Below are 14,873 nucleotides of genomic sequence, written 5' to 3' on the forward strand. Positions count from 1 at the left end.
TTGACTGTCAAGTGAGACATCAGGCTACTTTGCAATGTACAACTTGTACAACTTTAGTCCTTCATGCAGAAAAAAGGAACAAATTCATTCATTTTCTACCCTTTTTCCTCACGAGGGTCGCGGGGGGTGCTGGAGCCTGTCCCAGCTGTCTTTGGGCGAGAGGCGGGGTACACCCTGGACTGGTTGCCAGCCAATCACAGGGCACATATAGACAAACAACCATTCACACTCACATTCATACCTATGGACAATTTGGAGTCGCCAATTAACCTAGCATGTTTTTGGAATGTGGGAGGAAACCGGAGTACCCGGAGAAACCCCACGCATGCACGGGGAGAACATGCAAACTCCACACAGAGATGACCGAGAGTGGAATTGAACCCTGGTCTCCTAGCTGTAAGGTCTGCGCGCTAACCACTCGATCGCTGTGCCGCCAATTAAACAAATTTATTCATGAAATTAACAATGCAAATGTGTTGCGTTTTGTACAGCTAACCTTAGCAAACTTCCACTGTCACTATAAAACTGACACAGGCCATGAATGAAACCATTCAGCGGGCTACTGCCCTCCTTCGCTACAGGTAATGTCAAGTCAATGTGTCAGCCGAACATACACAAACATGGCAGTGCGAACATAATGCAGGTTTGTCTAATTCCAAGTGACCTGCACCCTGTAACTGATTCATTTAAGTGAGTGTGCCACCGATGTGTTCATCAATAAAGCGAGCTTCATTAGAAAAAGACAGAATTGTTTCTCCGATAGACGCTTGAGTGGATTCTAATGTGTCGTCAATGACCACAAAATGTAGGCGGAGGCTGAAGATGGGAAGAAAACGATAAAGAAAGTCTAGAATAGAGCTTTATTGAAACATACCGTTTCGAGAGCAAGGAACTGGAGTTTAATAAAATGGCTTACTTACTCATTATAATGTCGAACATGAGAAAGGTGCCTCAGTCTTTCCACAAACTCTGGTGTAGCATTACCCTGCAAAACAAATACAAATTGTGCATTATGAAAGACCAAACGAGGAGAATTGAAAATACACACCTTGCTGGAGAAACCTTTCCTATTGGTCCTGATGTAGGAAGCAGCAGAAGGCAAACGTTTTAAATGTGAACAATAGCCTGTATCAGAGGGGGGAGACTACCTTTAATTGTTGTTGAATTTAATTGTTTAATTGTTGCATCTACAGTGGTGTGAAAAATTGTTTGCCCCTTCCTGAATTCTTAAATATAAGAAAAAGAAAAATGTTATTATTAAGGGAGGAACATTCAGGTTCATCTCGATTTTGTCAGAAAACATCTTGATGATTCCCTCAACCAATAGGGAATCCAAATTCACCTTTTTGGAAGGTGTGTGTTCCATTACATCCGGAGTAAATGTAATGCCAAATTTCAGAAAAAGAACATCATACCAACAGTAAAATATGGTGGTGGTAGTGTGATGGTCTGGAGCTATTTTACTGCTTCGAGACCTCGAAAACTCGCTATGATGAATGAAACCACGGATTCTGCTGTCTACCAAAAAATCCTGAAGAAGGACGTCCGGCTATCTGTTCGTGACCTCAAGCTGAAACCAACTTGGGTTCTGCAGCAGGACAACAATCCAAAAAACACCAGGAAGTCCACGTCTGAATGGCTGAAGAAAAATAAAAGCACAACTTGGAGTGGACTTGTCAAAGTCCTGACTTGAATCTTTTTCATATGCTGTGGCATGACCTTAAAAAAGCGGTTCATGCAGGAAAACCCTTGAATGTGACTGAATTACAACAATTCTGCAAAGATAAGAAATTAGATAAGAAAGTTATCACAAATGCTTGACTGCAGATGTTGCTGCTAAGGGTGGCCCAATTAGGTTTGTTTTTTAGGTTGTTATTGACTAATATTTAAATTTGATTGATGATCTGAAACATTTAAGTGTGACAAAAATCAGAATTCAGAAAGAATAAGATAATTTGCTCTTTTTTTCCAGCAAATCTTCTCAAAAAGACAAAACACTCCACAACCTCTCAGAGACGGCAGACAGGTGGGTGATGGGCGGATGTCATCTCTGGAATTCTGATTGTCTGAGTCCCAGTTGGGCAGCAAGTTAGCCACGCTGGACCCGATTCCACAATCTCCCTCAAAGAACCAGTCACTCTGCTCATCATCACCTACACACACACACACACACACACACACACACACACACGCACACACACACACACAAGGAAAGGGTAGATTTTGCATAAGTCACCATGTTACTGCTACCAAATAATTGCTGGTGCTGATAATGTTGCACATATGAGACGTTCTCCAAACCAGCAGAGATCTTTTTCCAAGGATATCTGGCACCAATTAAATGAGGGATGACTGTAATATCATTTCCTGTCAATTTATTGAACAATAAACATGTCAAAACCTTCTGATTTACATCTAACACACTCCACTTGCAAAGCAATAAGCTAGGTTACAGTTATGGGACCAAACTCTACATGGCGAAAACGTTATTAAGTTAATTAGGTATTAATATTATGGCTGTCAATCGATTAAAATATTTAAGATAGAACAGATAGAACCATTTTTAATCTATAATAAGTAGGGGTGTAAATCAGTTGTGGTAAGCGAGCATCTTATATATGGGTTAAGATACGATTAAAAACCAGACAATTCAATACAAATGATACAATTTAACGGTTACATTTGATAAAATTGAGACTCCCTTGTCAGAATATTAATATTTTGATTCTTAGAACATGTCATATGCTACATAGAAACACAAACTATACTGTAAATGTTTGTCAACATACACAAGTGTGGCAGATATGCTGTGTTGAAATGAAAACAACCGTATTTTAGTGTTATTTCAAAGCAACCAACGCCGGCATTCAATTATCAACTTCCTTAAAATGCTTAATGAATTAACACATCTTTCACAGGACAAGCAATGCAATACCTTTGATACATGTATTAGTCTTTTCCCCGGACTATGTGTTGGGGAAAGTGCTGCGATGAAATGCAGGATCCCTGCATGTTTGTAAGTACAATGGCACTGAGTGCATTTGTGAGTTAATTACTCCTATAAGTAGACAGCGCTGGTTTAGTCCCCAGACAGGAGGCTCCTCTCGGACCTGTCAGTCAGCAAAGCGGGAACAGGCAGCATGCCTCTCATAGTCAAGGTGTAGTGACAACTGTTAAATCAGAGGCCGACTGGCCCCACCACGGCTAATGAGATTAGCAAAGGCTTCAGCGCTCATTAACACGACATGACAACGTCTTATTAGAGTCGCCTGGGTGCCCAGCAAACAGCCCATTGGAGCAAAACAGCCTTCTTTTGGGGGGGGCTTCAAATGAGCAAAGCTCTGTTGAAATTTGACAGTTGATTTGAATGACTCGAATGTCGGAAAGGAGGTTGTTTTTAATACCTTGCCTCCCTTCATCGTTGGTGAAAAGGCCAGGGTCGCTGCTGCAGGTACTGCTGCTTTCACTGCAAATAGAAGAGCAAAAACATCCCATAGTTACATTCATGGCCAGTAAATTATCTTTAAATCTGTCATTTTGGACTGAATGGGTTCTTAGGTCAAAGAATGGTACAGCAGCTGACAAGGGAACAATGTGAAACAAAAATGTACATTGTGCCCTGCCATGTCAATATTTAACATGAAGCAATCAATAATAAAATTAAAGTAGTCCGCAGCTGGAGGTCAACATAAATGGAAGTGGCACAAAAAGAAAAAAAAAAAAAAGCGCGTGCCATGTGCTCCCTTGCTGGGATGGCAAACACAAAGGCAAGAGGAACGACTCTGATCCAAGCCACCAAGTGACATGCACAATCTAATTGAATATCCTACGCTGTCAGCTCCAATATAATCGGGCGGCCGTTGTGGAGGATGACAGGAGAGTGAAACACATTCCCCGGGCCCGCCCCCTCCCTCTGTCTGTGCCCCCACACATGGAGCGGCTGCTTCCACATACTGCAACTCGCCAACATCTGCTATGTTGCCTGGACTGTTCCGCCGCCGCAGCTTGTTACAGGACCTCCGGGCGACCCTGTTCGCCCCTCTGGTGTCTCTGCCAAACTCACACCTCAGCCAACTTGCTCTGTGACCTCCAGTCACTTCAAGGTTATGAGGAATCAGGGATGCTAGTGATACAGCTAATGGTAGAAGATCTTGAGAGGATTTTTCCAAGTTTTCTTTGCTGTACTTGCATGTTGTTTATCGTTGCTAAGCTTGGATGGAGGAATGTCAGGATCAGAAAAAGAACCATTCCAGCGAGACGATCATACATCTCCGCTCACAGCTAGAAGAAGCAGGCGTGAATGGATGCAGAGCTCTCTCCGGGGAATCTGGACCATGTCTAGCCTAGCCAAGCATTTCAGGACATGCCCCATAATAACCCATCCAAGACTGACACCTCAGACCTAGGCTCAGCTGAAGACCACCTCTGAATGTCTTGCTGCAGCTTGAGAACAGCACAGCATCATCAGTGCTACCATTACTGAACACAGTTGCTTTGTTTAATGCATTCAGAGGTACAGCACTGTTCGATTCACTTGCTTATTTGTGGAATTTCGAAATGAAAACATATAGACTGGTAGCAATGGGCTGCATTAAAATGTGTACCTTACTTCGAAACCTGTGAGTCTGCTTCCATTAAGTGTTAACTAATTGATGAAATTAATAATTCACACACCATTTTTCTAAAGGACAAAAAGAAACACCTCTACTCACTTTGACCTTTGTCAAGTGGGAATGACAAACATTTAAAAACAGGCGGAGTGGGGTGACTCGGGGTGTTTTGTATATCAAAAATCAAAGGGTATCACATATTCGGCACACAAGTTATAAATGTAGCGGATTATACCCTATATAAAAAATGGGTCTTTATTAGCTATGAAATGCCATAAGTCTACAAAGAAACAATGGCAAGGGCAAAGAAATGCATCCCAGTGTTTTGGTGCTGAACTTAACCCCCCATGGTCCTATTGTCTCGATACAAGGCAAAGAAGTGAAGAAAAACATAGTATCCAGATGAGCACTAATCATTAGGATATAATCCCCAGCTCCTTGGAGAGGAGGCCGACCAGTTTGCACAGAGATTACAGGCTAGCCGCCATTTATTGAGCTGGGCTCATTCTGCTGAGGAATAAAGTGGAGGCAGAGACGGAAGGAAACACAACGCTGATAACAATGGATCTGTGGGCTTTTCAAACAAGCCACAGCAACCCAAATCCATGCCCTCTTCTATGGGTGTCTGATTATAAGGTTATCCCTCCCTCCCTGAGCTGCAGTAATTGGATTAGACTCAGAGATTTATGAAAATTAACTTGGGCAAATGGCACGAAGCTTTTCACAAAACTCCTTGTGGAGTTTTCCCAAACACAGCAAGAGACAGAATCAAGGAAAGATGCATTGTTGAGCTCCTTCCTGGTGGCAGGATGGAAGCCACCATCGGCGTCACGTGGCGTCTAAACCCACAGGTGAGGCCTACTTACTGGACCAGCCGGGATGCCAGGTGGCCCCCGTGGCCTAGCAGCCTGCACCCGCTCTAATGAAGGAGCCCAAATGGTACGGCCAACATCTGCTGGGGTATATAGCTCAAGGCTCTGCTGTGTATGTGCCGAGGACGGGTGACCTTGAGTAGAAGCGTGCTTTAAGAGAGCATACAACAAAAGGTTAATGGAATGAACGGAGACCAACAAAATCTGAGTGCTTCAAAAGACATTTTCACAATGGCATCAGATGGAGCGTACACAGAAGGATTATAAATACTGCTGTTGTACCACTGTCAACCCCTCATCGCTTCCAGCATTCTTCTAAATCGTTCACCTCCGCATGGACTTAACCATTAGGACCGCTCGGCCCTCACATCAGTGTGGCAGTCTACTGAGCAGCAATCAAGCGCTTTGGCGTTGGATAAGTGAGAAATGATTGACAGCGCGCGATGGTGTTCCCATTTATTTCTTCTCTGGAGCTGTTTTCTGTCAGGACAGCTATTGATTTTTCCATAAAGTAAGAAAACAAGTACCGTTTAGGGGCTAGGGAGGTCAGCACAAATTAAACCACAAGATGTAAAGCCTTGTGCCTTGTCCCATTACTGCTTACCACAAAACAATCTGTCTTAAAATGTTTTAGATGATCATCAGATAATGTTTTCATACAAAAGCGCTGCAGGGGACATTAATAATTGGAATGACAAGATTTACAAAATATATTTTATCACTTTTTTAATCACGTACATAATATAATGTGTTTTTCCCATCTGATTTTCACGGTAAATATTTATATACACGTCATAAATCATCTGAACTGGATAAGAGTTCAGCTTTCCATACGAGGAAACGGTCGCTAGAATGGTTCTTTAGATGTGATTGATGATTTTCGAAGAAAATGTTCACTGTGATAAGACAGTGTCCACCTCTGCTGCCATTTGGCTTGACTAAACAGGAGGCATGCAACAGAGTGCATCCTGGGACACTGGCGCAGCTTTAATTATGCAGCCTGAGAAAGGACTTCATTTCAAAACAAATCAATAAAAGTCACTTATTTATTTGTGACAATATTTCTGGAAAGGAAATAATGAGATGGCAGATGCCCGGAGGCATAACTATCAAAGATCTCTCCCTGGTGATCATTTCTGCTATAGGAGATGGGGATGAAGAGACTCCATCATTCATTTTTAATGTCAACTTGATACTTTAAAGTGAAGCGGCATGATTGTGATACATTTTTGAGGGGGTTTTGTTAAGGACAGAGTGAATATTGATAATATAGACGCAAGAGCCTATACAGACTCACCTTGTTTGATTGATTATGACTTATAATAGGGATAGTCATGAGTTTTGTGTACTCCAGTAACTTAACATTTAAAGGCTGAGAGGGTATGGTAATGGGGTGGCATGAGTGGTCGTCTCCCAACCTAAAGGTTGCAGGTTCGATCCTCTGTTGCCCTGTGGTGATGTCAAAGTATCCTAAATGTGCTATACAAATTTCTTTAAAACTGACTAAGCACTTAACCAGAGGGGTTTAACGTTTGTTACTCCAATGCCTGCCGAGTGGTGAGTGGTGAGCACACAGGCCACACAGCTAGGAGACCCAAGTTCGATTCCCCTCTTGGGGCATCTCTGTGTGGAGTTTGCATATTCTCCCCGTGCATGCGTGGGTTTTCTCCGGGTACTCCGGTTTCCTCCCACATTCCAAAAACATGCTAGGTTAATTGGCCACTCCAAATTGTCCATAGGTATGAATGTGAGTGTGAATGGTTGTTTGTCTATATTTGCCCTGTGATTGGCTGGCCACCAGTCCAAGGTGTACCCTGCCCCAAGACAGCTGGGATAGGCTCTAGCACCCCCCTGTAACCCCCGTGAGGATTAGCGGTAGAAAATGAATGAATGAATGAACTCCAATGCCATGTGTGGAATGTTTACTACACTAATAATAGGGAAAGGGAAAAAATGTGGTACTGGAATGCGTTTTCAGTATGCGACTTAGCTTTATGAGTTTAATTTAAGTTATTTTAAGTTTATTTAAACTTAATTTATTTATTTTAAGTTATTTACCCCTCAGACATATTCTCCTCTGCAGTATCGTCAGTGATCTTTCTATTCCAGCGCTGCTTTCCCATCAGGCTGACCCCATCAGACTGCCTGTCTCGTCCGACCCAACCGCTGGCGCTGTTCTTGAGTCTTGAGAGATGCTGCATCCTGGATGGCCTGGGCCTCAGTTTCCTTTCAATGGCAGAAACCTTTAATTTATGCTGCAATCTGACTCGGATGTGCGGGTTCATACGCTTAATCCTCCTCTTCCTCTTGAGCGGACGGCCTAGATTATTCTCAGATAAGGAGTCTGACTCAGGCCAGGAGGGCTGCCCGGTCCTGGTCGAGCGGGTCACAAGGGAGTGCCACTGGTTAGTGTTGGACATGTCATCAGAGTTGCTGCAATTGGCTGCAGACGTTGTCAAAGCAGGCGGAGAGTTCCGAGAGGAGTTTTGAGAAGTTTCATCTAAACTGGATTCTGATGTTTCTATCCAGAGGTGTCTTCGCTGCTCAAGGGCACGGACCGAAGGTTCAAAACGGTGTTTCTGGCCTCTTCGACGACGAACCAGCCGACGCCGGTGAAGTGGACTCAGAACCATTTCCTCCCACAGCTCCCCGAGCTTACTTTGTTCCGAGGTGTGCTCCAGGGCAGACACCAGGTCCTGCACCAGCTCATCCATTACAATGCTGAAATCACACAAGAGACACACTGTGGATTATTGTACGTATTGGACTTAGACACATACATATATTATATATATAAATATATATGTCTTTGTTAACCCTTGGCCATAATACAAAATTTTTTTTGCAGTCTTGCAGCATCAAACTGATGTCTGTTCGTTTGTTTCTAGTTTTCGATCATTTCTGTGTTGTGTGCACTCTGTACTTGGACATTACCGTATGTTAGCCCCCTGTCGGCCACCATTCTCCTATCTATTTGTTTATTTAAATCTTCTTTTGTCCTGGCGGTGTACTGTATCATAATATAGCACAAAACTACCTTTCAAATCGGAATGAGAACTGAATCAACACCATTAGCCTGTGACCATAGGATAGCTAAACATTGTCAACATCGCCGCCATATTGGATGTGTCAAGGCTGCACTGGAAATAAATACAACCAAACATACTTTCGTAAAATGCCTTTCTACAAAGACATTTAAGTCAGTTACACTCGTTACACTTGGCAAACCGTTAAGCACTTTCTAGAAAAACGCTTTATGAAAGGAAGTACATACCTGTACTCATTAACAGCGAAACCGAGTCACATCCAATATGGCGGCGACAGTGACGTATCGCAACATTGGACAAACCCACTCAATGCGGCGTCTATCTATGTCTATGATTGTGACAATAAACAACAAAGTGAGTGGTGTGGTTCTACTGAACACTCTTTAGACAAACTGAATAGAATAGACAAATTATAACTGTAACTACGACATGTATTATTTGTTAAATCTGTTCGCGTTTGCATTTTAGTATAAACATCGGTGCGGTTCAACACTAGCGGATGCGGTGCGCGGATGCGGTGCTACCTGCTTCCTCGCTGCTGTGTTACATAACATCACACATGTGAACCCAGGCTGCTACGAAGCTATCCAGACAGCGGCACAAATCACCTCGCTATGCTCTCACAGACACGCGTTAAGCCTATTAAAATGCAGACAGAATTGCAGGTGGGCTTGTGGAAAAGAACAGCGTCAGAGATGTTCCTGCACTCACCAGGAGACCGCACAGCTCTTCTTGTTTTGTTTTCCCTGTCAGAAGCACTTCCGCCTTTGCCGCTCAGCCAATCAGGGTAAGGACCCACGGCCGACTGCACGTGAAGATAACGACATGGCTGTTATTTGCCGTGCAATGTCTAATAGCAGTAGTTAGAAGTTATGTTGTAATAGTGAAAAATAAAATGCTGATAAAATGTAATTATAGAACTTGTGCAATGAAGTTTGCTTATGATGACTTTAAATAGGTCATGTAATGGCTGATAATATAAGAAATACATTCCAGTTAGTTCCCTTGGTGTAATCTGGCATTTGTCTTGGAATAATAGGAGTCACTTTCAAGTAGTCAGTGTACAGCTTGTACAATTTCTTATCTATAGAAAGTGACAGTACTCAACACAAAGCCAAGCAACAAAATAGAGAGCATACAAGTGTATGCCAGAGTCAAACTGCATGTTGAGTACTATAAATGTCTCCATGTTGGTAGATCTGCATTAAAATGATTGAATTTGAATTGAATCTTGTTTTGACTCGACTTGGACTTTCACGCCTTTACTTTGAAGACTTGGAATTAAAGACTTGAGACCCACCTCTGGTAAGCAGCGTCACAATTATCACTGGTTCACATTACATTTAGTTCATGCACCACCAGGAAGGCAAGTACTCTTAATACATGTTTAACAAAATCCCCAACCATGTAAAGTGTGTCATTAGTTGTAGATGATAAGATTAGAGTCATTGTGGAGCTTCAGCACATTTTAAAACAATAGTAAGGTTCGTGTATAACATCTTTCAGTAACGGCTCATTGCCTCTCCAAGCTAGTGTGTTGATGAATGAAGAAAAAAAAAAAGTAATTTACCACTTTTCTCATCTCTCAGACCAAGAGCAGCCAAATAATACAAAAAGAAAAGTCTGTGAAAATGAGTACAAAAGCCATTTAATCTCTTTCATCTTCCTCTTAATAACTGCAAATTTCCCCTTGGGCCCCTGGGAGAGAGCGTCAGTGTGCCGCTGCCACCTTATCTGTCGCCGCCATATTTCAGCGGGCTGAGCAGCTCCCTCAGTACGCAGCCACGGGCCTCCTTTCCTCGGCCCTGTAGGGAAAGCGGGCTCCAGGGCCCGCCATTGTTCTGGCCCGGGAGGCAGTCCGGAGAGAGAGAGCTGAAAGCCAGCGAGTAGACGTATTAAAATAATTAAAAAAGAAACTTGAGCCACTGCTTCATTAAGTGAGAGCTTTTCACAAGCAAACATATCAGAAGCAGAGCCCTTTTCGCCGCAGTAATTAGCAATTTGGAAAGCTTGCCCCCTCAGGATACACACTTTCAATTTAGTCAGCAGCTTTAGATTCTCAGGCACTTAATATTCATTGTTTCTGCCATCTTCCCAATTTCTCAATGTACATTGTCTCATCTTTCAGTGGTGATAAAGTGCTTTATCTTTCGTGTAATTCCTCATTTCAATGAGCCCCTCTGCAATATGAGAGAGCTTCATATTAATGTATTTCAGAAGGTCTGAGTTGCAACTTTGGGCTCGATTGATCATGTCTGGCTGCTAAGAAATTTGATCAATTTCATGAATGAGTGTCACCAAAGCCACCAATGAAAGCATATCGGCAAACTTCACTCCCTGACGCCAGAGCTGGACCACGAGTAGACGAGTGCTGCTCAAATCTTATTTAGCGGAGATCGGGGGACCGGTGGGTGCACGGTTAGATTGCACGGGTGACCACTGTCGCATTGGTGCTGTGACCCGGATGAGAGTGAGTTTTTTGGGGGGTGAGTCCAAGGTAGAGGCGATGTCACTTCTAGTCAATTCATTTTCAATGGAAATTGTTTGACAGGGAATCACCAAAACACACTAGCAGTGGGAGTTTCATTGACCGACAAATGAGTGGACGGGATATTCAGTACTCCCTCACAGGTAAACATATCAGGTACGTTTATTCATTCATTCATTCATTTTCTACCGCTTATCCTCACCAGGGTCGCGGGGGGTACTGGAGCCTATCCCAGCTGTCTTCGGGCGAGAGGCGGGGTACACCCTGGACTAACAAGACAAACAACCATTCACACTCACATTCATACCTATGGACAATTTGGAGTCGCCAATTAACCTAGCATGTTTTTGGAATGTGGGAGGAAACCGGAGTACCCGGAGATAATCCACGCATGCACAGGGAGAACATGCAAACTCCACACAGAGATGTGAGTGTGAATGGTTGTTTGTCTATATGTGCCCTGTGATTGGCTGGCGACCAGTCCAGGGTGTACCCCGCCTCTTGCCCAAAGACAACTGGGATAGGCTCCAGCACCCCCCACGACCCTTGTGAGGAAAAGCGGTAGAAAATGAATGAACTCAATGAATGAATAACAACAATGTCAACATTGACGTCAGAGTCTTACAATGTGACATTTAAGATTTGTGAAGACCGCAGCTGTTTTTGTGTGTAAACCCATGCAAGGCCATTATGAAGCCCACTCACATAGGTTACCTTAGAGGGTGGAGGGAGTGGATAAGACTGACACTTATCTCTGGTAACCACCGAGCCTTTGTTTCAAAACGCTGCCATTCACTTGCATCGCCATTGTCTAATAGAAATAATTGATTTCTGCCTCTTTTCCAACAAATGAAATTGTAATTAAACATTTTGTCACAAAATCTAAACTCCGAGATCCACATCAACACTTGAGCAAAATAGGCTACTAATTAAAGCAAAAAAAAAAAGGAGCAAGCTAGAGACATGAAAAGAAGAGGCAGAGAATAAAATAATGAATGGACTGAGAGTGAGCTATCTTTCCCGGGCAGAGCGCCACTTGGGATGCAAACTCTCAGCCAGCAGAAATGAGCTACCTATCTGTGAGAAGAGTGACTGCTCCATCCTATTTGATTTGGCCCTGCTATCATCTCTTAAGAAGATGTCAGCCTTGCTTCTTCTATTGCTCTGAGCCTTTATCAACCGCCAGACCATTTCCTTTCCCAAAAAGAGAAGAGGAGGGGGGGCACTTCAGTGCCTTTCAGAAAGCAACACTAAAGAATAAGTGTTATGCGATAAAAAAGGGGGTTGTTAAATAGATCTGTCTATTTGTATGGTAATAATGATCGCTTAAAGACTCAAGGCTCCGTGACTTGTAGAACAAGGAAACAAATTTGTATTCAGCTGTTGTGTTAACACGACTCAGCAAACGACCTTGGGAAACTTTCATACAGGGGGGAAAAAAAATGAGTTGGATTCTTGATGTTTTTCTTTGTTTGTATCATTCTTTCCTTGTCCTTTTAAAGTAGAGGCACTCCTCAACTTAGAAAGCTCCGTGCCACAAACTTCCTCTCTTGGGGATCTTTGCATGCTAATGATGTTGCTTCCCTGAGACATCTGACACAGATTTGTCTACCCTAACTCTTATTTGTTGTCTTTTTTTCATTTAAAGAAGAATATTTAAAAAGACAAGACCAAATATTGACATAAAGCAAAACACAAAGATCCCAACTATTAAAATGACACTCTATCACTTAAGCACTTTACTTTGTACAACACCAAACAAAATAAATAAACTAATAGGATAGAGTCTGGGTGGAAAACAACAACACAATGGTGTAATCCAGGGTATAAAAACACTGCATTGTGATTACAATTGGTTAATGTATTCATATGAAGGCCCCTTGAAAGTGTTAACAATTATTGATAAAGTTATGGTGCTGCAAAGCAAAAATGAGAAAACTTAAAAGCACACGTCTGCTCTGCTATTGGTTACGATTATTATGTGGTTTGTAACAATATTAGAGCCCTCAAGTCCTGAAATAGCACCCACATAGTCACCTTTACATTTGTATTACCCAATATAGCAGATATAATCAGAGAAAATAAGACATATTAAACATAAATAAAATATCATAGACCTACACGTTCCTGTTTTTCTAGACAGTGTACTTCCAACATACATACTGTTGTACAGTATTGTAATGATGGCTATAAATGTCTTTACACTCATATTACCTTATGTAGTAAACCAAATAAGTTTAAACAAGCCATTTAAGATGTAAATGCATAATTTAGGTCAAGAAGAAGTACAACTTTATACTAAATAGGTTGTTTTCACCTAGAAAACAGCCATTATTTGGCAATAGACTGTAAAAAATCAAAAATGTGTCAACATTTTGGTATTTGGTGTGCCCCGCCCCGCTTTTACTCATGTTTTAACTGTGTATAAACGAATGAATGTTGTATTTTAACGTATCTTTTACACTGTTTACTTGTTTTTACTCAACTCCATTTTTCTATAAAGTGTCTGAGTATTTTGAAAATGTATTATTATTTTATTATTATTATTCTAAACTGGCCACTAGGTGGCAGTAATGTTACTGTGCCACACTTGATTGCCAGAACAACAGGCTTTTATTGCAGGTTTGAATAATCCCTCATAAAAACGCAGTAACCCACAAGATGAAAAGCTGAAAATCCACTCTGAGACCTCAATGTCCAGTCCGCCACTGACTCTGCTCCACCAGGGAACATATTTCTAGCAACACACACAAACATGAGTCTTATTTACGTCTCAAATTCCTTATTAACTCTTATTATGCCTACTATATTTGTTAATACAAGTGAAAAGGGTGCACAATTGTAAAGATGACAGCTCTTTTATTGGGTGGCAATAATGACTGAATATTTTCTGGAAAGCCGCTGCATGAGCCTTTTTTGTTTGCAATTGTTCTGTTTTCTAGGAAATCATGTTTTTTTGTTTGTTTTTCTCTGACATCCTCCACCCTTTTTAGATGCATTGCTGTCACAGGTCACCATATCACCCTGCTCCAGCTAGGTGGCTTTGACGAGTCAATTTACCAAATGGTGTGTGGAAGCAGACACTGGTTCCATAAATAATAATATATGTTCTCTGTGTTGGTGTAATATATCTGCTGGTGTTGTGACTTTCTTTAAGCAACTACACAATACCTATTGCATCGTGTTGGTGCTATTCTTTAATACTTTTGCGTGCAGGACGTCTAAAACCTTTACCATACACAAAAATGACAACAAGTGGTTCATTTTTTCAAAGAATCCAATCATCTGAAACGCTGCTTTGAAAATGTCCATTCAATTACAAGTTTCCAAAATGTACACTCTATGCATATACTTGTTATTTTTAAACAGGCAGAACAAGGGTAAAGCAAAGGAGGAGGTGGATGTAGATTACACACATACTGTACGTATGTCTTCAGGCCTGCAGTGGAAGGCACTTGAGGTAAATTGATTAGCCTGTTCATTTTGCTTGATTATTCAGGGCCTGTTAGCACAGAACGAACATCATTTGTGGCTGATTATAGCCCTCCAAGGCAAAACCTTCTCCTGAAACACAGTGGATCTTGTACGGCTGCCAATTTCACCGCCAGTTGCCTGGATCTCTGCATGAAGTTGGATTTTGTTGGTGTATAGCACTGAGTTGAGAATTAGGATGGTCCTCTTTGCTATTCAAAATGTATACGATTACCTGCTGTTCCTTAACATTTACAGGAAAGCATGCAGCAGGACAGGGGCGTCACTAAGTTCTGAGGACAGGGGGGGCTTAGCCCCCTGGAGATGCACAGGATATGAATGAATGTAAGAGACATTCAAAAAAAAATCAAAAAATCCAAAAAAC

General features: G+C 42.0%; 1 protein-coding gene across 3 annotated transcripts in view; it reads right to left on the minus strand.

Annotated features, from left to right (window-relative positions):
* The window catches only part of LOC131140587 (G patch domain-containing protein 2-like), a 32,835-nt gene that overhangs the window by 11,182 nt on the left and 6,780 nt on the right, over positions 1-14,873 (minus strand). The window contains exons 4-8 of one of the 3 annotated variants that reach the window (XM_078796070.1): positions 7,541-8,203; positions 3,405-3,466; positions 2,007-2,153; positions 1,049-1,125; positions 921-985 (exon numbers count right to left, since the gene is read on the minus strand). In XM_078796070.1, the coding sequence (XP_078652196.1) occupies positions 921-985; positions 1,049-1,125; positions 2,007-2,153; positions 3,405-3,466; positions 7,541-8,203 (1,014 nt within the window). Of the gene's footprint in view, positions 1-920; positions 986-1,048; positions 1,126-2,006; positions 2,154-3,404; positions 3,467-7,540; positions 8,204-14,873 lie in introns of those variants that run through there. The other 2 variants (XM_078796071.1, XM_078796072.1) reach the window with 2 other exon arrangements.

The sequence above is a fragment of the Doryrhamphus excisus genome, linkage group LG14 (assembly GCF_037039965.1).
Source record: "Doryrhamphus excisus strain RoL-2023G ecotype Guam linkage group LG14, RoL_Dexc_Guam_v1.1, whole genome shotgun sequence".
Classification (NCBI taxonomy): Eukaryota; Metazoa; Chordata; class Actinopteri; order Syngnathiformes; family Syngnathidae; genus Doryrhamphus; species Doryrhamphus excisus.